Consider the following 25482-nt stretch of genomic DNA (forward strand, 5'->3'; position numbering starts at 1 on the left):
GCTTTTTTGGGGGGCCGGACAGGGTTCCCTATATATAAAAAGGCAATTGTTTTTGATGCTGATTTGATGCAGAAACAAGTTAATGTGTAAAGTAATCAAATTTGCCAGCCCCTCCTACTACACACCAGTAGAACTAGATGACTAGCATACTGATTTCAAAGGAGGCAAAAGGAAGAAGTGTAGTTTTGAAATTCAGTCTCAACTGAGTACTTCACTTGCATTTATGAATCAAAGAATTTTTGCCAGCTACCCAAACTTATGAGGTGAAAGAATTGGAAACACTGTCCTCTTTGTGCGTCACTGAAACACACTCCTGAATTGGTCAAAAGAGCATTGCTGAGAGCATCTACAAAGTTATCCACCAGTTCAACCACCCTGCTTTACTAAACAAGGTCCGGTGGCCCAGAAACAGAAATGAAGATTTACAACATTTTATTTTGAAAAGGCTTATACTCAAGTGACATTTAAATGCTGTGAATCACTTTTTATATCAGGTTAACCAGTTACAAATCAGAGAGAAATGTGATTTATTTTTGTTCGTCAGAGCATCTTTTTTCTCTCCAGTATTTATACAGGATAGTAAACTCTTAGCATGTGTTGCAACTGATGTATAAAAATCTTTTAAAAGGGTAAAAAAGCAGTAACTTGAATGAGAGACAACTAGAAACATCTGCTCTTGTAAATTTCTATAATGATTTCATGTAAGTGAATACATAGAATAGTTGTGAAGATTATAGAGCATCAAAGTACAGAGGTATACCCACTAGTAAGGAAGAAATCACTGATTAAACAAACAACCACAGTAAACAACTGAATTCATCAGCTATGGCTATAATTCTACTTCTGAACACTTGTTTGTTTGAAGCCTGTTGAGCAGGCCTTAAGACTTGAAAACTAGGCAAGACATGCCCTTCATAGGTTTGATCAGGACTTCAACTTGGTTACCAGAACAGTTGTCAAAAAACAAGATTACTAATATTCTGGGTGGCACTGAGTAGCTATAAAATCCTCACCAAAGTATGTTATAGCAGAGATGTGTGATTTTCTTTCACCGATTTTTTTTTTCCAACTAGGCATTTTTCTGCATTAATTAAATGAGGACACTGGTACCGAATATCAAGAACATCGGTTTCCTTTTCTCAAAGTATGGGGTCGATTTTGACCTTTGAGCAGACACCTGGTGGATCATACTAGCCGCCCGCCTGTTGGGCCAGTGGAGAGGTCCAAGCAATTTTGAGCATTGGGCCTCATTAGCATGGTTCTAGCGAGCTGCACCCCCGAATGCAACCTGCTGCAGCTTGCCGGCTGAATGACAAGTCAGGCGGGCGAGCCTAGGGCAGCAGCTACCCACAGTATTCTCGTGGAGTCTGGAGGAGCGGGAGTGCTTCTCTGGTCCCACAAAAATGAAGTTAAAAAAGATACGTGGCCATCTTTTGAAATTACTGCGTAGAACAAATGGGCAGAATGTGCACGGCACACACTCCACCCATCGCTCCCTCAAAATTGCAATCAGGGTCCTATGTACATCATAGGAAATCATAGCATATTAAAAGGGCTCATGCTGTTGCAATGCTGTTAGGTAGGGAATTTCAAGATATTGTCCCAGTGATGATGAAAGAACAGCAATGTATGTCCAAGTCAGGATGGTGTGACTTGGAAGGGAACTTGGGAGGTGATGGTGTTCCAATACATTGCTACACTTGTCCTTCTCAGTGGTAGAGGTTGCAGAGAAGGGAAGTATGGTTGAAGTCACCTTGGTATGTTGCTCCAGTGCATCAAGTAGATTGTACACACTGCAACCATATGCGTCGGCGGATATTGAGTCCAGTGGCAGGGCCACCAAGTGAACTGTTCTGTCCTGAGTGGTGTCGAGCTTTGAGCATTATTGCAGTTACACCCATCCAGACAAATGGTGTGTATTCCATCACACTCTGGTTTAAGCCTTGTAGGTGAAGAGCTTTTGAGGGGTCAGGTGGTGAGCCACTTATCTCAGAGTACCTAGCCGCTGTCCTGATCTTGTAGCCACGGGGTTGATCGAGCTGAACCAGAAGTTGACGGGGGTCTCAGCGATGAATGAAAGTCAAAGAGAGGCGGCTGAGGTTTCTCTTGTTTGGGATTGTCATTACCTGGCACTTATGTGGTGCAAATATTACCTGTCACTTGTTAGACCAAGTGTGGATGTTGTCCTGATCCCGCTGTATCCTGGAATGCAAAGATAACCCCCAGCTTCTCTTCACTACAAACAGTCTTCTTAAACCCTTCTCCACTGCCTCCTCCACCCTCACCTCTAACAAGTGCGAGGAGTTCTTGGACTACTTTGTCACCAAGATTGAGACCATCCGTTCAGCTGCCTGACATTTCTCTCCCTTCTCCTAGTCCACCAAGCCAAACTTCCCCCACGGTCCCCCCCCGCCTTAGCCCTGAACTCGCATCTTTGTCTAGTTTCTTTCCTATTTCCCATCATGCCCTCTCTGAGTTTGTCTTGATCATAAGACCCACTCCTGCTCCCTTGACCCTATTCCCATCAAACCGCTGACCACCCAACCTCCCTTCCTCACCCCCATGTTAGCAGATATTGCTAACAGTTCCCTCCCCTTCCCTATAATTTTTTTCCCTTCAAGTATTTATCCAATTCCTTTTTGAAAGTTACTATTCAATCTGTCCTTTCAGGCGGTGCATTCCAGATCACAACAACTGGCTGCATAAAAAATGTTTTCGTCATGTCGCCACTGGTTCTTTTGCTGATCACCTTAAATCTGTGTTTTCTAGTTACCGACCCTTCTGCCACTGGAAAGTTTCTCCTTATTTACTCTATCATGATTTTGATCATCTCTATCAAATCTCCTCTCAACCTTCTCTGTTCTAAGGAGAACAACCCCAGCTTCTCCAATCTCTTCACATAACTGAAGTCCTTCATCCCTGGTACCATTCCAGTAAATCTCCTCTGCACCCTCTTTCGGCCTTGACATCCTTCCTAAAGTGTGGTGCCCAGAATTGAACACAATACTCCAGCTGAGGCCTAACCAATGTTTTATATGGGTTTACTAGTAATTTCAAGACTATATATATTAAAGTACATGCCAAAAAAATACCTGAAGATCTCATCACTGTGGTGGTTGAATTTTAAACATTTTAACGGATTACAAACCAGTTACTGGCTTTTCAACTAACATGATGCACAGCCATAAACAATAAGAATCAAAATTGTTTAAATTCTGTTACATAGGAGAATAAACACTTCAAAATATTTTTTGATTTCAAACCCTTTGGACAACTGGCAAATCTGTTGATTGAAAAAAGTCAAAATAAGCTGAGTTTCATTTCGCAAATTTGGAATTGGAGCATTGCTCAGAACATGGACTGTTACATTATAACTCAACACACCCTACATTACAGATTACATATTAAAAAGACAAAGATATAGGCCTCAACATTAACCTGCCCACGACAAGCAGGAGGGGGTTAAAAATTAAAAATCGGGGAACATGCCCCCGACCTACCACGTATGCGCCTGCCGCCATTCTTACGGTGGCGGGTTGTGAGGTGTGCATGTGCCTCGTCTTGGAGAGGCAGGCCACTTCATTATCATATTTAAATCAGGCTCCCACAGTGCAATTGGGAACCTGATTTAAATTTAACAGTTGCTAGCTGTTTTTCCCAGGGCTCGGGAAACCCGGCAGCGAAATGGAGGCGAGAGCTGCCGGCTCCAGCAGGTTAGTGCTTTCTAGAGTATTCCTTGTGGGCCAAGAGTAGGAGTGCTCGCTTGGTCCCTCAAGGAACCTTTGGCCTCCCTTCAGCCGGTTGCGGCCTCTCCTCGCTGCCAAGATCACCGGCCCCCACCCCCGCCAACCAAGCCCCGATGCCGAGACTCCTGCCGGGGATCTGACCCCAACCAAGCTCCAATCCCGAGCCCTGATATCTCTCTCCCTCCCGATTGTCAGGCTCTGAACCGCGCCCCCCCCCACCAAGCTCCGATCTCTCCCGATTGGCAGGGACTGTCCCCAGCGGCAAGACCTCCGCGTCCCCGCGCTTTCCGGGATCCCCCCCACTCCGCTCCCCTGTACCCTCCCCACAAATATCAGAGCCATAATTTCAATTTTTCCTGCTATTAATGCCCCGCAACAGATGTTTACAAGTAAAAAGTAATTCATCCAGTACTCACAGTAATACATCTCTTTCTGTTTCTCATGAATTACCCCACCTCCACAATAGTTAATTCTGTGTTTTATATACATTTGGAACTGATTGGGAGCTTCAGCCATAAGTGTTAAACCTGATCTCACCTGCCAGATCTATGCCCATCTCTCCTGCAACTCCCCATGTGAATCCCTCCAATCAGATTTCCGCCTTTCCCACAGCATCAAAAACAGCCCTAGCCAGAGCCATGAACAACATTCTCTGTGACTATGACAGCGGTGTATTTTCCCTCCTCACCCTCTCCATAGCCTTTGACACAGTCGACCACACCATCCCCGTCCAGGTTAAGAGAAAGAAAAAAAGGCATACATTTATATAGCGCCTTTCACTACCCCATGGCATCCCAAAGTGCTTTACATCCAATGAAGTACTTTTTTTTGAAGTGTAGTCACTGTTGTAATGCAGCAATTTGTGCACAGGTCCCATAAACAGTTATAAGATAACGACCAGATAATATGTTTGTGATGTTGGTTTAGTGGGACTGCCCTCGCTTGGTTCCAATCATACCTATCCAATGATAATTAGAGTATCTCTACCAATGGCTTCTCTTCCCACTGCGTCACATTAGGTCTATTCTTGGCCCCCTCCTCTTTCTTTTCTGCCTACTATCCCTTGACATCATCAGCAGACAAGGTCAGTTTTCACATGTATGCTGTGACACTCAGCTCTCTACCTCTCAACCCTGCCACTGCCTCTGAGCTGTCAGACTCTGCATTAAATTTCATCTGCTATGTGTCTGCCCATTTCACCAGTCTGTCAATGTCCTCATGAAGTCATTTACGATCCTCCTCACCATTTATGACATTGCTGAGTCGTGGGTCATCTGCAAACTTTGAAATTATGCTTTTTATACCCAAGTCCAGGTCATTAATATATATCAAAAAGAGCAGCGGTCATAATACCGGCCCCTGGTGGGCACCATTGTATACTTTCCTCCAGTCAGAAAAACAACCGTTCACCACTACTGTTTTCTGTCTCTTAGCCAATTTCATATCCACGGTGCTACTGGCCCTTTAATCCCATGGGCTTCAATCCCATAGGAAGCCATGAACAAGATAAATCAGTTTCTTTCAACAGACAATGTTTGATTTGTCCCATCACCTCTAAATTAATTTCTTGCGGGACATAAATAATCACAGATAAAAATTCCAATGCTGATAACTTGAATATCCTTTATATGCAGAACTTTAAAAAGAGTGAATCGTTTGTTGACCCAGGACTGCTTGGACAAGCATTACAATAGGGGAATTTTCAAATGGTTTGGTGGTATCCAGTAAAATTTCCCCATTTCTATGCTCCGAGCAACGAACAGAGTCGGATATATGAGACACTTGTCCTTGTTACAATTGCCTGCTGCTACACCCAATTATGTCACCTTACTAAAAGAAAAGACACCTAACCTGACAAATTACATAGAACGTACAGCACAGAAACAGACCATTCGGCCCAACAGGTCCATGCCGGTGTTTATGCTCCACACAAGCCTCCTCCCTCCCTACTTCGTCTAATCCTATCAACATATCCTTTTATTCTTTCTACCTCGTGTTTATCTATGCTTCATTTGAATGGGCAACAGCACACCACAAGGACACAGCAACTATTTACTACTAACAGTGTTCTACTGTATAGCAAACAAAATAATCCTGACCAATACACAAAATCTTGTGGTTTAAGAACAAATAAATATCAAATGAACGAGGTGTAGAATATTTTGATATCCCCACATGTATATTTACAAAATTAAAAGCTGAAGGCATCCACTATCCAAGTACACAACCAGTTTATAGTTTTCCTGGCTCAGGCGCCTTTGGATCAACCTTCCATGTAATTGAACAAAGCTGTTCTGAGATGCACGCGAGCTGCACCAGAAACAGGACATTGAAGCTGCCTGGGTGAAAAATTGCGACTCTCCCAGAGAAGGGAAAGGACACTCACACTCATTCCTTCTCCTTTAAAAGATGAGCCTATTCCATTGAAATGTCAAGTAACCCAAAATCTTATTAGAATAAACAACTACACCCACTGTACATCTCAGTTGCTCCTCTTCACCTGATTTTATATGCTTTAAAACTTCTAATTAAAGGTAGCAAGGAAAGATACATTATTGTTCAACGTATCTGGTATGATGTTATGAATAAGGGAACTTTGCCTAGGGCCTATTCAACTGGGGCTGTACATCTGTCACACTCAATGCAGGTGGACCTATGATAAGCTCAAGGAAAACAGAAAATTCTACATGGAACAGTGCGACCTGACATCAGGAGATTTGTGCACAAAATATCTCTTGCTGAGCTGCCTTCTGACTAGCAGCTTTAAAGCACAGTTACAGAGTGACTTAGATATACTGAGGAAAATAGGGACTGTGTGACTTTCTAGAATATTTGGGATTTTGTGACAATTTGCTAGAATACACTTCTCCTTTGTGTTTATCCACATTCATTACAGGCCTACTCAGCAAGACAATGAGTCAGGTACAGGATTGTCAAATGGAGAATAAAGCACTATTTACTGCAACAATGAGATATTTTTCCAGCAGTGCCAGCTAATGCAGAACTATGAGCTGTTTTGTAATGTAAAGTCATTCCCACCAGGAACTGGATTAAAAGTGTCTGAATTTATTTCACATAGGACTCTTCAGCCAGCAGATTTTCATCCATCAGAATGAGATGGATAAGATTCCAGAAGAGAAAAGCTATGTTTAGCCCACTACACACTCCAGCCCTCCTACCACTTTCCATGAGTGCACTAACTCAGCAGTGAAACAGAAGAAAACATCTGTAAAAGTACTAGCAATACTGTTTCAATTTTATTATAAGCATAAGATTGGAACTTTAATAGAAAACAACCACATAAGTTCACTGGGTTTAAATCACCTTAGAAGGACATTTCTGTGGCCCATAAGATACAATAATTAGGAAAAGCAGACCAACCAATCCATAATCCTGAAACAATGATAGAAGTCATTGTCATCTGATTGAAGGCTTATAAAAAGGTACTTATAATTTTTCTTGGTTGATAAATAAAAGTGCAAATGGCCTGGAAAAGGCTTCACATAATCTTACATTACAATATTGACTACACTTGAAAAGTACTTCATTGGCTGTTAAGTGGTTCGGGAGGTCCTGGATTGGTGAGGCTGGGTTTATGCTATCTTCCTTTTTGAAGATACTGATTACATTTGCTGTTTGCCAGTCCTCCGACACTTTTCCCTCTCCCATTGAATTTTTATATATGGATACTAGTGCCTCTGCTAACTCCTCCCTAGTTTGAGTATCCATAAGTACATTCTATCTGGACCTGGGGTTTTGTCCTCAAGTTTGGCTTGTTTGTCAAGTATCTTCTTTCTTTCTATCTTAACTGTTGTAATATCCCTAACCTCTACTGTTGTAATTTCCTCTTTGGTAGCCTCTTCGTAAAAACTAAGGCAAAGTATCTATTCAGTATCCCTGCCATTTCAGTACAATCTCAAGTTTATCTTGCTTATCTCTTAGTGGACCTATTCCTATCTTAATTCTACTTTTTTGTGCCTATAATACTTTACAATTTTTAAAAATATTTTGCTATTTTAATTCATATTTCTCTTTGCCTTCCTAATTGTCTTTTTACCCTTTCCTAAGCTCATATTCCCTTTTGTTATCCTCTCCTTTATGTACTTTGCATATACCTTTTTCTTTAGATTCAATTTTATCCTCACTTCTATTTATCCATAACATTCCATTCTCTCCATCACAAAAACCACCTACCTCTACCACTTAACATTCCCTTTCTTCAGCTCATCTGCCTCCAAAACCCTGATCACTGCCTTTGTCACCTCCAGACTCAATTATTCCAAAACTCTCCCGCCTGGCCTCCCATCCTACACCCTCTGTAAACTTAAACTGATCCAAAACTCTACTGCCCGTACTCTATCCCACACGAAGTCCTGCATGACCATCAACCCTGTCCTTGTTGACCTGCAATGGCTCCCTTTCCCAATGCCTCACATTTAAAATTCTCATCTTCATGTTTAAATCCTTTCATGGCCTCGAAGTCCCTCCCTATCTATGTAACCTCCTCCAACGCTTTAACGCTGCCCCACCCTCTCCACGCTTTGCCCAAACTCTGTTTCTCTAACTCTCACTTCTAAAACCCTCCTTAAAACCAGCCTCTTTGACCAAGCTTTTGGTCACCCCTCCCAATATCCCCTTCTTTGGCTTGGTATCCATTTTTCCCTTATACCACTGAAGCACTTTGGGACATTTTTCTACAGATGCTATATAAATGCAAATTCTTGTTGCTGTTGACAACACCAGCATGCTTTGCCTCCAAGAAGAACCAACCTCTTGAAGCTAGTCTCACTGTCACTTCAGTTTTACTGAGTGCCGCCCATCATCACTGAATCTGCTACAACACAGAAATCATTGACGTTACAGCACAGGCCGCTACTGGTCCATTGTGCCTCTGCCAATGCTAGCTCTTCAACTGGAACTGCTGTGTACTCTAATCCCATTTGCTGCCATTTCCCTGTATCCTTTTATTTGGTCTCCCTCCAAATTCTTCTTCAACTGCCTTTTAAATATTACATTTTCTGCCTCAATAGCCACTTGTGACAAAACAGTGTGTCCAAATAGCCTCTCATGTGAAAAAAATTCTTCTAACTTACCCCTTTCACTCTTGCAATTATCTTGACTCTATGCCCAGCTGCTATAACAGCTAGTGCAAACAATTTATCACTATTAACCTTTTCAAAGCCTTTCATAATTTGGAAACCTTTATTACTTTCCCCCATAACCAAAATTTTTTCAGCTTTTCCTCAATTACAATCTCTTATTCCTGGTATTATTCTAATGAATCTTTGTACCCTTTCCACGACTCAAACATCCATCTTATAAGGTGGTACCCAGAACAACTTGTGTTTGTATCGCGCCTTTAACATAGTAAAAATGTCCCATGGCGCTTCACAGGAGCATTATCGGACAAAATTTGACACCGAGCTACATAAAGAGATATTAGGATACATGGCCAAAAGCGTGGTCAAAGATGTAGCTTTAAGAAGTGACTTAAAAGGAGTGAGAGGTGGAGAGACTGTGAGGTTTAGGGAGGGACTTCCAGAACTTAGGGCCTAGGCAGCTGAAGGCATGGCCACCAAGGGTGGAGCACTGAAAATCGGGGATGCGCAAGAGGCCAGAATTGGAGGAGCGCAAAGATCGGAGGGTTGTAGGAGGTTACAGAAATAGGGAAGGCTGCACACAACACCCTAATTGTGGCCTACCCAACACCATGTACAAATTCAAAAATCACATCTTTGGTTTTTAATTGACTGCCCCGATATACAAAACCCAGAATTTCACTTCTTTTTTAAACCTTCATTCCCACCTTTAAAGATCTATGTATCTGAATCCTTAAATTCCTGTTCCTCCACTCAAAATCTTACCATTCATTTCTTCAATTTTGTTTTCAAAATATACCCTCAGCTAACCTATCTCCTCTTGCAATCTCTTGTATACTTTATCATTGTTTATCATATTCCCTAATTTTGTATCAACAAGCTTTGATTTTAATCTTATTTTGTATAAATGATTTAGACATGGACACATGTAAAACAGGAAACCCCCATTTTAAAGGGGATGCAGGAACAGAGTGATCTGGGAGTTCACATACACAAATCTTTGAAGATGGCATTACAACTTGATAAGCCTTTTAAAAAAGCATATGGAATCTTTGGCTTTATAAATAGAGGCATAGAGTACAAAAGCAAGGAAGTTATGCTAAACCATTATAAATCACTGATTAGGCCTTAGCTGGAGTACTGTGCCCAATTCTGGGCACCATGATTTAGGAAGGATGTAAAGGCCTTGAAGGAGGGGCAGAGCAGATTCACTTGAATGGTACCAAGGATGAGGGATTTTAGTTATGTGGAGAGAGTAGAGAAGGTGGTATTGTTCTCCTTGGAGCAGAGAAGGCTAAGGGGAGATTTAATAGAGGTATTGAAAATTATGAAAGGTTTTGATAAAAAAAATAAGGACAAACTGTTTCTACCGGCAGGAGGGTCAGTAACCAGAGGATACAGATTTAAGGTAATTGGCAAAAGAACCAGAAAGGAGATGAGGAGAATTTTTTTTAAAACAGAGTTATGATCTGAATGCACTACCTGAAAGGGTGGTGGAAGCAGATTCAATAGTAACTTTCAAAAGGAAACTGAATATATACTTGAAAAGGAAAAATTTGCAGGACTATAGGGAACGAGCAGGAGAATGGGATTCTTTGGATAATTCTATAAAGGAGCCAGCACAGGCACAATGGGGTGAATGGCCACCTTCTGTGCTGTACAATTCTATAATTCCATGAAAAGAAGTTCCAACACAGATGCCTGGGACACACCACTACCTACATCCAGCCAACCCCCCCAAAAAAAATTAATCTATTTGCCCCCTACCCTTTGCTTTCTGTGCCCTAGCCATCCTTCTATCCGTGCAACTATAGTCCTTTTAATGCCATGTGACCTAATTTTCATAACAAGTGTCTAATGCAGCACCTTATCAAATTTCTTCAAAAGAAAAAATCCACAAATATTCAAAATTAACTATACTCCCTTTATTTGTTTGTTAACTAGTTGAACGTTTTGAGGGAGTCAGTGAAGCATGACCAGTCCTTTACAAATCCATATCAAATGTCCTGGCTAGCCCATTTCTTTCCAAGTGTTCACAAATTTCAACCCATTTTATGGGCTATAGAAATGAATCCACAACCAAGACTAATTGACCTATAATTCCTGGCTTATCTCTTTCCCCTTTCTTGAACAGAGGCATTATATTTCCCATCTTCCAGTCCTTTGGTACAATTTCCATTTGCAGGGTTTTATCGGCAAATTATAGTTAGTCTCTCTGCTACCTTTTCCCCAATTTCCTTCAGAATTCTGGGAAGCATACCATCTGGTCCTGGTGACTTTCCCATTTTAGCCACATTAACAACTTGCATTTATTTGCACCTTTAATGTAGAAAAACACCCCAAGCTGTTTCACAGAGGCACATGGAAAAAAAAAATGGGCACAAAGACAATATTAGGAGTACCCAAAATCTTAATCTGATGTAAATTTAAAGAGAGAGAAAGAGAGGTGCAGAGGGGTTTAGGCAACTGAAGGCCCAGCCACCAATGGAGGGGCGCAGAGCAGGGGGCTGCACAAGAGGCTGAAGCCAGCGCAACACTGTGCTCCTGGGGGAGGAGGGGGGGGGGTGGTGAAGAAAAGAGAAAAGGGGGGCAAGGCTGGGAAGAGATTCAAACATAAGGATGAGAACTTCAAACTTGACGTGTCAGGGACTGAAACTGAATCGGAAAGATTAGAAAAGTTAACGGTAGTAATTGATTATTAATGTCACATGACATTTCTTAGTCAGTGATGTTGCAAAATTAGAATTTAGATCAGCTGATGACCTGATCTAAATTCTAATTTTGCTTTTCTTCTATCTAATATCCTCCCACCTATTCATTATTCCTCTCATATCCCATTTTTAACTTCTAGGCCAGCAGGAAGAGGGGTGACGCATACGTGGGATAGGATATAGGCATCCATAGAGTTATGGATGCGCTGAGGTTTACAGTGTTTAGGATGAGACACTGCTCAGGAGAACATTGGAATTGTAGAGAGTCTGGAGGTGACAGGCATGAGGGGTGGCAGGCATGAGGGTTTAAGTGGCAGATTGACTGAGGCAAGGGTGGAGGCAGCTGATGTTATGGAGGTGGAAGTAGGATGCCTTTGTAGAAGAGGATACGGTGTCAAAAACCCATGTCCATCTCAAATAGAAAGCCAAAACTGTGAACAGTTTGGTTCAGCCCGAGACAGCGGCCGGGAGTGGGCCAAAGACGATGGCTTTAGTTTTCTCAATATTTAGCTAGAGGAAACAGTAGCTCGTCCAACTCTGGACATCGTACAGCAATTTGACAGCACAAACAGCGGAGTGGTAGAGGGGTAGAACTGGATATCAGCATATATGTGGAAGCTGACCTCATATCGGCAGATGATGCTGTCAAAGGACAGCAGATATATGAGGAAAAGGAGGCAACCAAGAATGGATCTTTGGAGGATTCCTAAGGTGACAGTGATAGCGTATTGCAGGTATGGGGAGAAAAGCCATTAGCTCTGGCTAGGATTGGATAGGCAAGAACAAAACTAGGCGAGGGTTGTCCCAGCGAGCCAGACAATGGAGAAGAGGCCGTATCAAAGGTGGCAGAGAGGTCAAGGAGTGACAATGCAGTTACAGAGAAAGTTGTTCATGACTTTGATTGGAGGGATTCAGACAGGGAGTTGTGGCGAAGTGGCACAGATCTGAGAGGCAAAAACACATTCAAGGACTTGAGAGGAAAGAGGTTGGAGATAAGGTGGTAGTTTGCCAAGGAAAAAAACTTTTGCATATTTATCTCCAGTACCAGCTCTTCCACATCCTCTTAGTCTTACCTTTTCCTGTAAAAACTGTTCTTTCACTCTCAATTACAAAATGGCCCCATCGTCTCAAAGTGGTCCTACTCCTTGTTTGCCTGCCTTTTATAAATGAAACATTGCTTCTCCACAGGTCTCACTGCTTAATCAAAACATTCTTAGAAAAAGATATATCCTGTTAATATTTTTAACAGATCAAAATAATGTTTAAATCGCTAATAGTTATAAAACAAGAGAAAAGAGAGGATTTCAGAATAATACTTGGAATATTTCAAGCGGTTAAAAGAACAAAACTAACTAAATTTTATATACAAGAAAATACAAGTGCACGGAAAACATACTATCAAGTCATTCACAGTGCATCACCATTAGTCCTGCCATTTATGTACAACCGTATTGATGATTACCACGCCTTTGTCACTAAAAAGAAGCAGCCTATGTTCTTGCATACAATGTTTCAAAGTCTACAGTTGTCCACATCTACACTGATCATTATTGGTGAATCCCCTATCTGGTCAGGTTGCCTGCAGTTGTTGCCACTGTCATCCTGGAAATTTTCACATCGTTCACCTGACGAAGGAGGAAGCCTCCGAAAGCTTGTGAATTTAAAATAAAATTGCTGGACTATAACTTGGTGTTGTAAAATTGTTTACAATCCTGGAAAGTGTACAACCTAACAGGAGCTACTCATTTTCAGTAGGACATTTTTTCTTGCTTGAAATTCTTTCATCTTTTCAATGTACTACAAAGGTACAGTAAATGGTTGCAGTGTCCCAAACATCTACTTTCCCATTGTTTCAGTGTGTTTCTATTATGTAGATAGAATTCACATACTTGCATTTTGCTTAGCTTCAGTCTGAGCTACCATCTGTACTAATTAAGTGGATAGCTCATTCAAGGCAACCTCGAGCACATATTCAATATCTGTGAAGCCTACTGATTACATCAAAAAGAACTTGGATTTATATAGTGTCTTCTACAACATCAGGATGTCCCAAAGCACTTTACAAGCAATGAAGTACTTTTAAAGTGTAGGCACTATTGTAATGTAAGAAACGCGGCAACCAATTTGTGAACAGCAAAGTCCCACAAACAGCAATAAGATAAATGACCGGATTATTTTTTTTTTTAAGGTGTTAGTTGAGGGATAACTGTTGCCCAGGATATCAGAAGTCTCCTGATCATCTTCAAATCATGCTATGGGATCTTTTACATCCACGTGAGAGCAGACAAAGCCTCGGTTTAATGTCTCATCTGAAAGACGGCACGCACCTCCAACAGTGTAGCACTCCTTCAATACTGCACTGAAGCATCAGCCTGATCACTGCGCTCCTCCAAATCTGGCCTCTTACACATCCCTGATTTTCATTGTTCCACTATTTGTCGCCATGCCTTCAGCTGTCTAGGCCCCTAAGCTCTGGAATTCTCTCCCTAAACCTCTCCGTCACTGTCTACTCCTTTAAGTCGTTCCTTAAAACCTACCTATTTGACCAAACTTTTGGTCACCTGACCTAATATCTCTATGTGGCTGAGTGTCAAATTTTCTCTGATAACACTCCTGTGAAGTGCCTTGGGATGTTTTTACTACATTAACAGCGCTATATAAATGCAAGTTGTTGTACATTACGTGCTCAAGTCTTTGGAGTGAGACTTGAACCCCGACCTTCTGACCAAGATGAAAGATATCAAGAAACGACTGAGTGCACGGGTACAACAAAGGCTATGGGCCCCGACAACATCCCAGCTGTAGGCTGAAGGCTTGTGCTCCAGAACTAGCTGCGCCTCTAGCCAAACTGTTCCAGTACAGCTACAACACTGGCATCTACCCGACAATGTGGAAAATTGTCCTGTCCACAAAAAGCAGGACAAATCCAATCCGGCCAATTACTGCCCCATCAGTCTACTCTCAATCATCAGCAAAGTGATGGAAGGTGTCGTCAACAGTGCTATCAAGCAACACTTACTCACCAATGCTCAGTTTGGGTTCCGTCAGGACCACTCGGCTCCAGACCTCATTACAGCCTTGGTCCAAACATGGACAAAAGAGCTGAATTCCAGAGGTGAGGTCAGAGTGACTGCCCTGACATCAAGGCAGCATTTGACCGAGTGTGGCACCAAGGAGCACTAGTAAAATTGAAGTCAATGGGAATCAGGGGGAAAACTCTCCTGTGGCTGGAGTCATACCTAGCACAAAGGAAGATGGTAGTGGTTGTTGGAGGCCAATCATCTCAGCCCCAGGACATTGCTGCAGGAGTTCCTCAGGGCAGTGGCCCAGGCCCAACCATCTTCAGCTGCTTCATCAATGACCTTCCCTCCATCACGAGGTCAGAAACAGGGATGTTCGCTGAAAATTGCACAGTGTTCAGTTCCATTCGCAACCCCTCAGAAAATGAAGCAGTCCGTGCCTGCATGCAGCAAGACCTGGATAATATCCAGGCTTGGGCTGATGAGTGGCAAGTAACATTCGCACCAGACAAGTGCCAGGCAATGACCAACTCCAACAAGAGAAAGTCTAACCACCTCCCCTTGACATTCAATGGCATTACCATCGCTGAATCCCCCACCATCAACATCCTGGGGGTCACCATTGACCAGAAACTTAAACTGGACCAGCCACATAAATACTGTGGCTACAAGAGCAGGTCAGAAGGCTGGGTATTCTGCAGCGAGTGACTCACCTCCTGACTCCCCAAAGCCTTTCCACTATCTACAAGGCACAAGTCTGGAGCGTGATGGAATACTCTCCACTTGCCTGGATGAATGCAGTCCCAACACTCAAGTAGCTCGACACCATCCAGGATAAAGCAGCCCGCTTGAATGGCACCCTATCCACCACCCTAAACATTCACTCCCTTCACCACCAACGCACGTGGCTGCAGTGTGTACCATCCACAGGATGCATTGCAGCAACTCGCCAAGGTTTCTTTGACAGCACCTCCCAAACCCGCGACCTCTACCACCTAGAAGGAAAGGGCAGCAGGCACATTCCCCTCCAAGTCACACACCATCCTGACTTAGAAATATATCGCCGTTCCTTCATCGTCACTGGGTCAAAATCCTGGAACTCCCTACCTAACAGCACTGTGAGAGAACTTTCAACACACGGACTGCAGCAGTTCAAGAAGGTGGCTCACCGCCACATTCTCAAGGGCAATTAGGGATGGGCAATAAATGCTGGCCTTGCCAGCGACACTCTCATCCCATGAACGAATAAAAAAAAAGACATTACAACTAAAAAACTATTTGCATATAAGCAGTGAGTATCAATTGTATTATGTTGGTCATTTATGTAGATGTTAAACAGAAATGGTGCTAAAACTGACTCATGGGGTAGACCATGCTGTTATTTTTGCCATCTGCTGCATCGGCCTCCCAATTCCACAAAGAAGTTAAGGTTTTAATCACCAGTTTCCTGTCTCTCATCAATTCCCCACATTTCAACTGTAAAACACAATGTTTCAGTCTGAACATAACACAGTAAACCAGTGACCAACCTCAATTCAAAGCAATCCTTGATATATTATGTCAAGTTCAAAAATTGCTCGCAGTGATTTTCCAGATCTAAAACCAGCCTATTCGGGAATCAGGTCCCCCTCTAAATTGTTGGTTGAGCCAGCAGGATTTTTTCCATCGATGTATAGGTGGAACAACAAAGTCTCTGTCTTTTCCACGTTCTATATAAATGCAAGTTTTTCTTTCCAGGTTTTTGTGTAGCCACCACTTTCAAGCATTTCCAGGTTATTGGAATCTTTGCTGCTTCTTAGCAGTTGTTAAGTATATTCATCAAACCTATTGGAGTACTGTAGACAGTAGTGATTTGGAGGTTTGACGAGTGTGTTGCATTTTCTATATATTACGTACCCAGCAATTATCCTTCATAATATAAAAATATTTAAAATTAAAATCCTAGCCAAGTTATAAAAGTGCTACATCTAGCAGACATTTCCTGTTTATGAAGATTTACTAGAATGATTCCAGGGATAAGGGACTTTAGTTAAGTGGATAGACTGGAGAAGCCAGGGTTGTTCTCCTTGAAACAGAAACGGTTGCGAGGAGATTTGATAGAGGTATTCAAAATCATGAAGGGTCTAGATAAAGTAGATAGAGAAAAACTGTTCCCATTGGCGGAAGGGTCAAGATCCAGTGGACATAGATTTATGGTGATTGGCAGAAGAACCAAAGGTGACATGAGGAAAAACTTTTTTTTAAAAACAACACAGTGAGTGGTTAGGATCTGGAATGCACTGCCCGAAGGGGTGGTGGAGGCTGATTCAATCACGGCCTTCAAAAGGGAACTAGATAAGTACTTGAAAGGAAAAAATATGCAGGGTTACGGAGATAGGGCGTGGGAGTAGGACTAGCTGGATTGCTCTCGCGTAGAGCCGGCGCGGACTCGATGGGCCAAATGACCTCCTTCTACACTGTAACCTTTCTATGATTCGATGAAGATTATGTTAGGATAATGGTTATGGTACTAGACTAACAACTTGGATGTCGCGAGTTCAAATCATGGCAAATTGTGAAATTGAACTCAATAAATCCGGTAATCTATGGGCTGGCAATAGAAAAATAACCATGAAACTACCAGATTGTTGTAACAACACAACTGGTTCACTAATGTCCTTCAAGGAAGAGAATTCCCACCCAGTCTGGCTTCCACACAAGTATTATTGACTCATTGCCATCTCTAGTGACCTCCCGATATTCCCACCATCACAGAAGACAGTCTTCAGCCAATTCGATTCACTCCACGTGATATCAAGAAACGGCTGAGTGCACTGGATACAGCTAAGGCTATGGGCCCCGACAACATCCCGGCTGTAGTACCGAAGACTTGTGCTCCAGAACTAGCTGCGCCTCTAGCCAAGCTGTTCCAGTACAGCTACAACACTGGCATCTACCCGACAATGTGGAAAATTGCCCAGATATGACCTGTCCACAAAAAGCAGGACAAATACAATCCGGCCAATTACCGCCCCATCAGTCTACTCTCAATCATCAGCAAAGTGATGGAAGGTGTCGTCGACAGTGCTATCAAGCGGCACTTACTCACCAATAACCTGCTCATCGATGCTCAGTTTGGGTTCCGCCAGGACCACTCGGCTCCAGACCTCATTACAGCCTTGGTCCAAACATGGACAAAAGAGCTGAATTCCAGAGGTGAAGTGAGAGTGACTGCCCTTGACATCAAGGCAGCATTTGACCGAGTGTGGCACCAAAGAGTCCTAGTAAAATTGAAGTCAGTGGGAATCAGGGGGAAAACTCTCCAGTGTCTGGAATCATACCAAGCTCAAAGGAAGATGGTAGTGGTTGTTGGAGGCCAATCATCTCAGCCCCAGGACATTGCTGCAGGAGTTCCTCAGTGCAATGTCCTAGGCCCAACCATCTTCAGCTGCTTCATCAATGACCTTCCCTCATCATAAGGTCAGAAATGGGGATGTTCGCTGACAATTGCACAGTGTTCAGTTCCATTCGCAACCCCTCAAATAACAAAGCAGTCCGAGCCCGCATGCAGCAAGACCTGGACAACATCCAGGCTTGGGCTGATAAGTGGCAAGTAACATTCGTGCCAGACGAGTGCCAGGCAATGACCAACTCCAACAAGAGAGAGTCTAACCTCCCCTTGACATTCAACAGCATTACCATCACCCAATCCCCCACCATCAACATCCTGGGGGTCACCATTGACCAGAAACTTAACTGGACCAGCCATATAAATACTGTGGCTACAAGAGCAGGTCAGAGGCTGGGTATTCTGCGGCGAGTGACTCACCTCCCGACTCCCCAAAGCCTTTCCACCATCTACAAGGCACAAGTCAGGACTCCAATGGAATACTCTCCACTTGCCTGGATGAGTGCAGCTCCAACAACACTCAAGAAGCTCAACACCATCCAGGACAAAGCAGCATGCTTGATTGGCACCCCATCCGCCACCCTAAATATTCACTCCCTTCACCACTGGCGCACAGTGGCTGCAGTGTGTACCATCCACAGGATGCACTGCAGCAACTCACCAAGGCTTCTTCAACAGCACCTCCCAAACCCGTGACCTCTACCACCTAGAAGGAAAAGAACAGCAGGCATATGGGAACATCACCACCTGCACGTTCCCCTCCAAGTCACACACCATCCTGATTTGGAAATATATCGCCGTTCCTTCATCGTCGCTGGGTCAAAATCCTGGAACTCCCTTCCTAACAGCACTGTGGGAGAACCGTCACCACACGGACTGCAGCGGTTCAAGAAGGCAGCTCACCACCACCTTCTCAAAGGCAATTAAGGATGGTTAATAAATGCCAGCCTCGCCAATGAGGCCCACATCCCATGAACGAATAAAAAAAAAGTAAATCACTCAACAAGGGAGGACCAATACAGGCAGGCTTGCCAGTGCATATTTCATATTTGTCCCACTGCAAGAGTTGCACCCAAATTTCTAGATCATGGTTCAGAGACAAAAACAAAGGGACTAACTATGATGGCTATAAATTCAGCCAGTGTCTACTTTGCAGCAATTAGCCTTTGTATCCTAAAATGGACACACATCTACACTTCAGTAGAATATATTGCCTTTTTCATGGTATAAACATTCCTGTCTGGATAAAGCAGTGCAGATTCTGGCTTTCAACGAGCAGCATCACCAAAGATGTGCTAGTAACATATGACAGAAAATTGCACTTATAAAGTGCCTTTAACATAGATAAAGTTCCAAAGCTCCTAACAGAAGTGTAATGCTGAGCCAAAGGAGATATTAGGAGGGGAAAGAAGTGGGTTTTAAGGGGCATCTTAAAGCAGGAAATGGAGAGGCATGGGGTTTAGGATGGGAATTCCAAAGCTTAGGGCCTGGACGGCTGAAAGCATGCCGCCAACAGATGGTGATGAGCAGATGCATAGAAAGCTAGAGTTATCGAAACAGTTCAGGGCTGGGTTGGAAGAGGAAGGTTTTCATAGCGCTGGAGGAGTTTACGCAGATATAGAGGGACGAGACCATGCAATGATTTAAGCACAAGAATGAGAATTTTAAATTTGAGTTATATAGATCAGCACTAAATTATTTATTAAAAACATCGGCATATGCAGGCTTTACAATTTGTTGCAATGTTTAAAAAAAGCCCATTAATTAATGTTAGGTGCTCTCGACCTGTTGCCAAAACTAACAAGCACTTTATAAAATTTCCCAAGAGTGTTGCTTTAAACAGACAAAAATCCACCTTAGTAGATATATTGTGCATTTCTTGGTACGAAACTCCCGTCCTTAGAAACATCATGTTATCTGAATTACTGTGAACAATTTTATTTTCATATATTATAGCATTTCACCCTGGAGGGGAGCAGAAAAGTCCACTGAGATTGAACCACTCACTATTGATGGTACACTACTGTATACCACGTGTCCACAAGTTGGACATCAGGCTGAAATACACACAAATTTTCATCAACTGTGTAAAAAAAATCCTGAATTCAATAATATTTCCCTGCTTGTGATCATACTGAAACAATTGTGTGATTGCTTGGATCTAACCATGAAATAAACATAACGGGAGGAAGTTTCCGCTTGTTTTGCACCCAGATTCCAGCGCAATCTGGGCGGAATCGGGCAACTCAGCGTAAAAGATTGGGGAACTTAAAACATAGGTGAGTTCCGCCCAAAACCTCTCACGCTTGTGTTTTCCGCAATCTTTTACACTGGTTCAAGATTCAATTCGCCTGAATCAGGCCCTGTCCGCAGAACTGGCCTTGCCACCATGTCGAAATTGTGAGATTCCGCCGTTTGCATTGGTTCAGGAAGACTCTTCAAATAGCGCTCATTTTCTTAGGCACCAGCAGACACGTTCTTAAAGTTTTATCATATCAAAAAATATTTAATTTACTAAGAAACTGACAAGTGTACACCAATGAAACTATTAAATGGTTCAGTGTAGTTTTTTTTAAAAAGTCATTTTCAGTGATTTTAAATCAGATTATTCACAGGTGGAGGACTGGACAGTCTTATTGAAAATGCTTATTTTTGGTGATAAACCCATTTTCAGCTGTACTAATAAAACTGCATCAGGTTACCACTCTTAAATTCATTAAGGAATGGTTTTTAATGGAAAGAATAAAAAGAAACAATTACATTCTATTACATTGCCTGGCTGCACAGGTTCATGGTAGATTTTATGTTTGTGGTTATGCAAATTAATTTCAGCAGAAACTTGAAGCGTAACCTAACCAGTGCAATTTCAAGCGCACTTTGGCCACAATTTCTCGATTGTGCCCAAAATGGAAACTCGACCCCATTATTAAACTTGAGTGTATTCCGTTTCTTCAAAAGAACTCGCAGCATTGCCCCTACAACCACAAGTAAACTATGTTATATTCAAGTGTGAAAAAATTCTTGTAATCCACCACACTCAGCAATAAAATAACTAATCCAAATATTGCACTGAGAGTCACTTTCAAAGAGACCAGAATTTGCAATAGATTTAAAAAAGCAATTAATTTCTAATACCTGATTCAAGGGGTACTTTGGCTCAGCTGGCCCTCCTCCAAAGCCATTTACCCCAATGAAGCTGCTGCTGAAGTATGAGTTGGTGAGGTTGTCTGGTAATGTTGCATCCATTCCCGGAACTGAAAAATAAGGGAATTAAGATTTATGAATTATTTTCAACTGCATGATCAAAATAGTAGAAAGTAAAATAAGCAAACTGGAAATGAATTACAAAAAAACTAGTGCTAGTTTTTTCTTTGTTCTTGGGATGGAGGCAACACTGGCATTTATTGCTCATCTTTATAGGTCAGTCTTCATTGCAACTGTTTTTACAAATCGGTGGCTTGCTAAGCCACTTAAGAGTGCATTAAAAGTCACGTGTTGTGGGACTGTAGTCACATGTAGACCAGAAGGGGTAGGAATGGCAGTTTCCTTACCATGAAGGACATAAGTAAATCACTTTGGGTTTTTAACCTCAGTCTGGTGCCAGCCTACAAACGAACAGGTTTATTGAATTCAAAATCACAAACTTCCAGTACCATTACTACTACACCCATCTAAGACATAAGCTAAGCAAATGTTATACTGAAATTCATTGTTGCTAGGTTAAATCATAGCAATTTATTCCATTTTGCTTAGCTAATACCATTACCTTTCCCTGTTTTTTTAAGCTACTTCTCATATTTTCTTAGAAACTGTGGAGATTTGGGTGTCCAGGTACATAAATCACTAAAAGCTAGTGCACAGGTACAAAAAGTAATCAAAATGGCTAATGGAATTACATATTACATGGTATTTTCAGCGCAGAAACAGGCCATTCAGCCCAACAGGTCCATCCTGGTGTTTATGCTCCATACGAGCCTTCTTCCACCTTACTTCATCTCACCCTATCAACATAACCTTCTATTCTTTTCTCCCTCATGTACTTATCTAGCTTCCCCTTAAATGCATCTATACTATTCCACTCAGCTACCCCATGTGGTAGCAAGTTCCACATTCTAACCACTCTGGGTAAATACGTTTCTCCTGCATTCCTTATTGGATTTATTGGTAACATAGAAACATAGAAAATAGGAGCAGGAGTAGGCCATTTGGCCCTTCGAGCCTGATCCGCCATTCAATATGATCATGGCTGATCCTTTATCTCAATACCATATTCCCGCTCGGTCCCCATACCCCTTGATACCTTTTGTGTCTAGAAAAGGCATCTTGGTGACTATCTTGTATTTATGGCCCCTAGTTTTGGACTCCCCCACAAGTGGAAACAAATTCTCCATGTCTACCCTATCAAACCGCTTCATAATTAGGCCGCATGGCGTTTTCCTTATCCTAAAACTACTTTGCCTAAAGTTTCCTCGCGTTGACCCCCGATCGGCTGCTGTAACTTTGGCAATGAGGATTGGCAGAGGCCCCGTTTATGTGATGCATCCGAATGTTGGCCTTTATCTCAAGGGGGCTGAAACACAAAGGGGAGGAAGTTATACATCAGTTATACAGAGCCTTGATCAGACCCATCCGAAGTACTGCGTTCAGTTCTGAGCACTGCACCTCAAGAAGGAAATATTGGCCTTGGAGGGGGTACAGTGCAGATTTACCATAATGGCTTTAAAGAGTTAAATTATGAAGACCGGTTGCATAAACTTGGATTGTGTTCCCTTGTTTAGAAGGTTGAGGGGTGATCTAATTGAGATATTTAAAACGATAAAAGGATTTGATAGAGTGCATATAGAGAAGCTAGTTCCTCTGGTGGGGGAATCCAGAACAAACAGGTACCATCTTAAAATTAGAGCTAGGCCATTCAGGAATGAAATCAGGAAGCAGTTTTTCCACACACAATGTAGTGGAAATGTGGAATTCTCTCCCTCAAAAGACTGTGGATGCTGGGCCAATTAAAATTTCAAGACAGATTAACAGATTTTTATTAGTAAGGGTATCAGGCATATGTATCAAAGGCAGGTGAATGGAGTTGAGGTACATAACAGCCATGATCAAATTGAATAGCAGAACAGACTCGAGGGGCTGAATGGCCTATCCTGTTCCTATGTTCCAGATGTCCAAACCACTTTCAATCACATTGACCTATAATCAGCAACTTTATCACATAGCTTATTGCACTTTATTTCAGTGACCAGGTATAAGTTGTTTAAAGCATATATGGGCTTTGCTGCAACTCCTTACTGGTCACAAAATCAATTCAATTAATCTAAATCCAGTTCATCAGAAAAATAAATACCAAATTCATCCAGGTAGGAAAATATTAATTCTGGCAGTATCAAATTATAAGTGGAGAACACTGAAATGCTGTGGCTATATTAAATAAGGATAGCTTTAAAAAGTTACTTTTCAAACCAAGTTTTTTTTACCTTTTTGAAAGCAGTTCTGCCCAGATTTAAACAAATTAACTTCAAAAAAAAATCGTCAACCTGTTTACAGACGAAGCAAACCTGTTCCTGTGACTTCAGACTCTTGCGTACACCCCCAACCCCTTCCTTTCGTGCCACTATTGGTGGCTATGCCTTCAGCTGCCTAGGACCCTTTCTGGAATTCCCTGCAAATGCCTGCCGCACGTCTTTAAAACCCACCTCTGACTATGCTTTTGGTCATCTCTGCTAATCTCCTACCTTGGTTTAAAGTCTGTTTTCATCTCGCCTCGGGATTTTTTTTTACATTAAAGGTGCTATATAAATGCAAACCCTGTTGTAGCTGAAGTGCTGAATCTTTGAAGTCTACCAGATTTTTGGGCTAGTCAAGTACTTCTATTCATTTAGCATATTTTGAACCTAACTCCTGTACTAATCCCTAAAATAAATAAATGCATACATACAGTTATCATCTAAAACAGCTACACCAAAAAGCCCTGCAAATAACTCAGACTTTAGTTGTCACTTCTGCGTCATCTAGATCAACAAGATGCGCTCTCAAAAAACAGACATCCTTAAACCTGCCACTGTGGGTTTTACAATTTTTTTACACACATCGTACATCCTCTCATTCCTCTCGAGAACATTTTTTTATATATTGTAAGGATCGCCAAAAGAAGATAGTGGTACTCCCGGTCCGTTTTTGTTTTTGCCACCTACTCTTCCGGGTCGACTTGACAAGCAAACCGCCGTTTCCTTTGTAGGAGTAAAAAAGGAAACCAAGTTTATCTGCATCGCGCAACAGCGTCGCCTTCGAACCGCGGGTACCTTGGGGACTTGGTTTAATAAACGTACTAAAATATATTCACAACACACACTCACTGGTGAGAAGCTGCCCGGGCTCCACCAGGCTGCCCAACTCGCTTTTCTTGGGCCCTCCGTGTGGATATCCTCCTCCTCCTGCTATCCCGCCACCACTACCACCTCCCCCTCCACTGCCGCTAACAGAGGCAACTCCCCCGGCAGCTCCTCCTCCACCGCCGCCGCCTACGGCTCCCGGCGCAGCCGCGGCCGCCCCGACTCCTAGTCCCGGGTGGTTGTTATTGACGACAAGACCGAGGCTCGCGGAAGCGGCGCCATTGTTGGGATCCTCGTGCAGGAACTGACACTCGTCGCCGTAGAAACAGGTCTTGTCCTTGGCGTAGTAACGGCAGTACTTCACCTTGGAGCCCGCGCCCGGCAGCCCGCCGCCGCCGCCGCTGTTCATGGCAGGCGGAGACGGGAAAAGACTGGAGAAAGCCACCTCAACGGCGGACAAGGCGGCTGCAGACAGGGGGGACAGAGCCGCAGGTCCGGGTCCGGCCGCGCTGCTTCTCCCACAATTCAAATCCGTGTGCCGAGGCGGAGAAGAACAACATTGGAAGAAAAACGGGCGGGCGGGTGGGTGCGGAAAAAAAAACACACTCAAAATATACACATAGGCCCCGGTTTATCCGTGCAACCGTCTCCGTCACTCGATCGGAGGGAGGAGGAGGAGGAGGAGGAGGAGGGGGGGGTAATACGGGTTAGGCTCAGGCTGCCAGTGGTGATGTTTATTTCTGCCGATGGTGGGAGCCGCTCCGACCGCAGGTGGAAGTTTTTTTTCCCTCTTTTTCGGCTGAAAGCGGCCTCCTCCGAGCACCCAGCTGGCGCTTCACTGCGCACGCGCAACACTGGCGCATTCTGGGCACCAAAGGAATCAAAACAAATTTGAAGCGCGTCGTGGAGTGAGTGAGGAAGCATCGACCGCGGAGTCCTGTGTTTGGGTGTGATCTTGTTCGTTTGAGTTTTCGCACCACCCCCTCCCTCAAACTACTGTGTGTCTACTGATGTATTGCTCGTAGAAGTTTTTCCAAATCAGCTCTTTTAATTAGTGCTTTTAAAAATACATACATGTCACAAAAACATGAGGCAAATTTAATATATCAGGATTTATTCGCCATATTTTTTTATTTATAGTTGCAGTGTCTTTAACTGGTTATAGTTGTAACTACAGTGAAGAATT

The 25482-nt window shown here is 42.8% G+C and overlaps 1 protein-coding gene across 1 annotated transcript in view; it reads right to left on the reverse strand.

The window, feature by feature from the left end:
* Positions 1-24800, reverse strand: part of pan3 (poly(A) specific ribonuclease subunit PAN3) — a 119974-nt gene extending 95174 nt beyond the window's left edge. Inside the window, exons 1-2 of the mRNA XM_067986002.1 lie at positions 24321-24800; positions 21100-21218 (exon numbers count right to left, since the gene is read on the reverse strand). Coding sequence (XP_067842103.1) covers positions 21100-21218; positions 24321-24705 — 504 coding nt within the window. The 5' untranslated portion in view covers positions 24706-24800. The remainder of the gene's footprint in view (positions 1-21099; positions 21219-24320) is intronic.
* Positions 24801-25482: the final 682 nt, after the last annotated feature.

The sequence above is a fragment of the Heptranchias perlo genome, chromosome 6, assembly GCF_035084215.1.
Source record: "Heptranchias perlo isolate sHepPer1 chromosome 6, sHepPer1.hap1, whole genome shotgun sequence".
In the NCBI taxonomy this organism is placed as follows: domain Eukaryota; kingdom Metazoa; phylum Chordata; class Chondrichthyes; order Hexanchiformes; family Hexanchidae; genus Heptranchias; species Heptranchias perlo.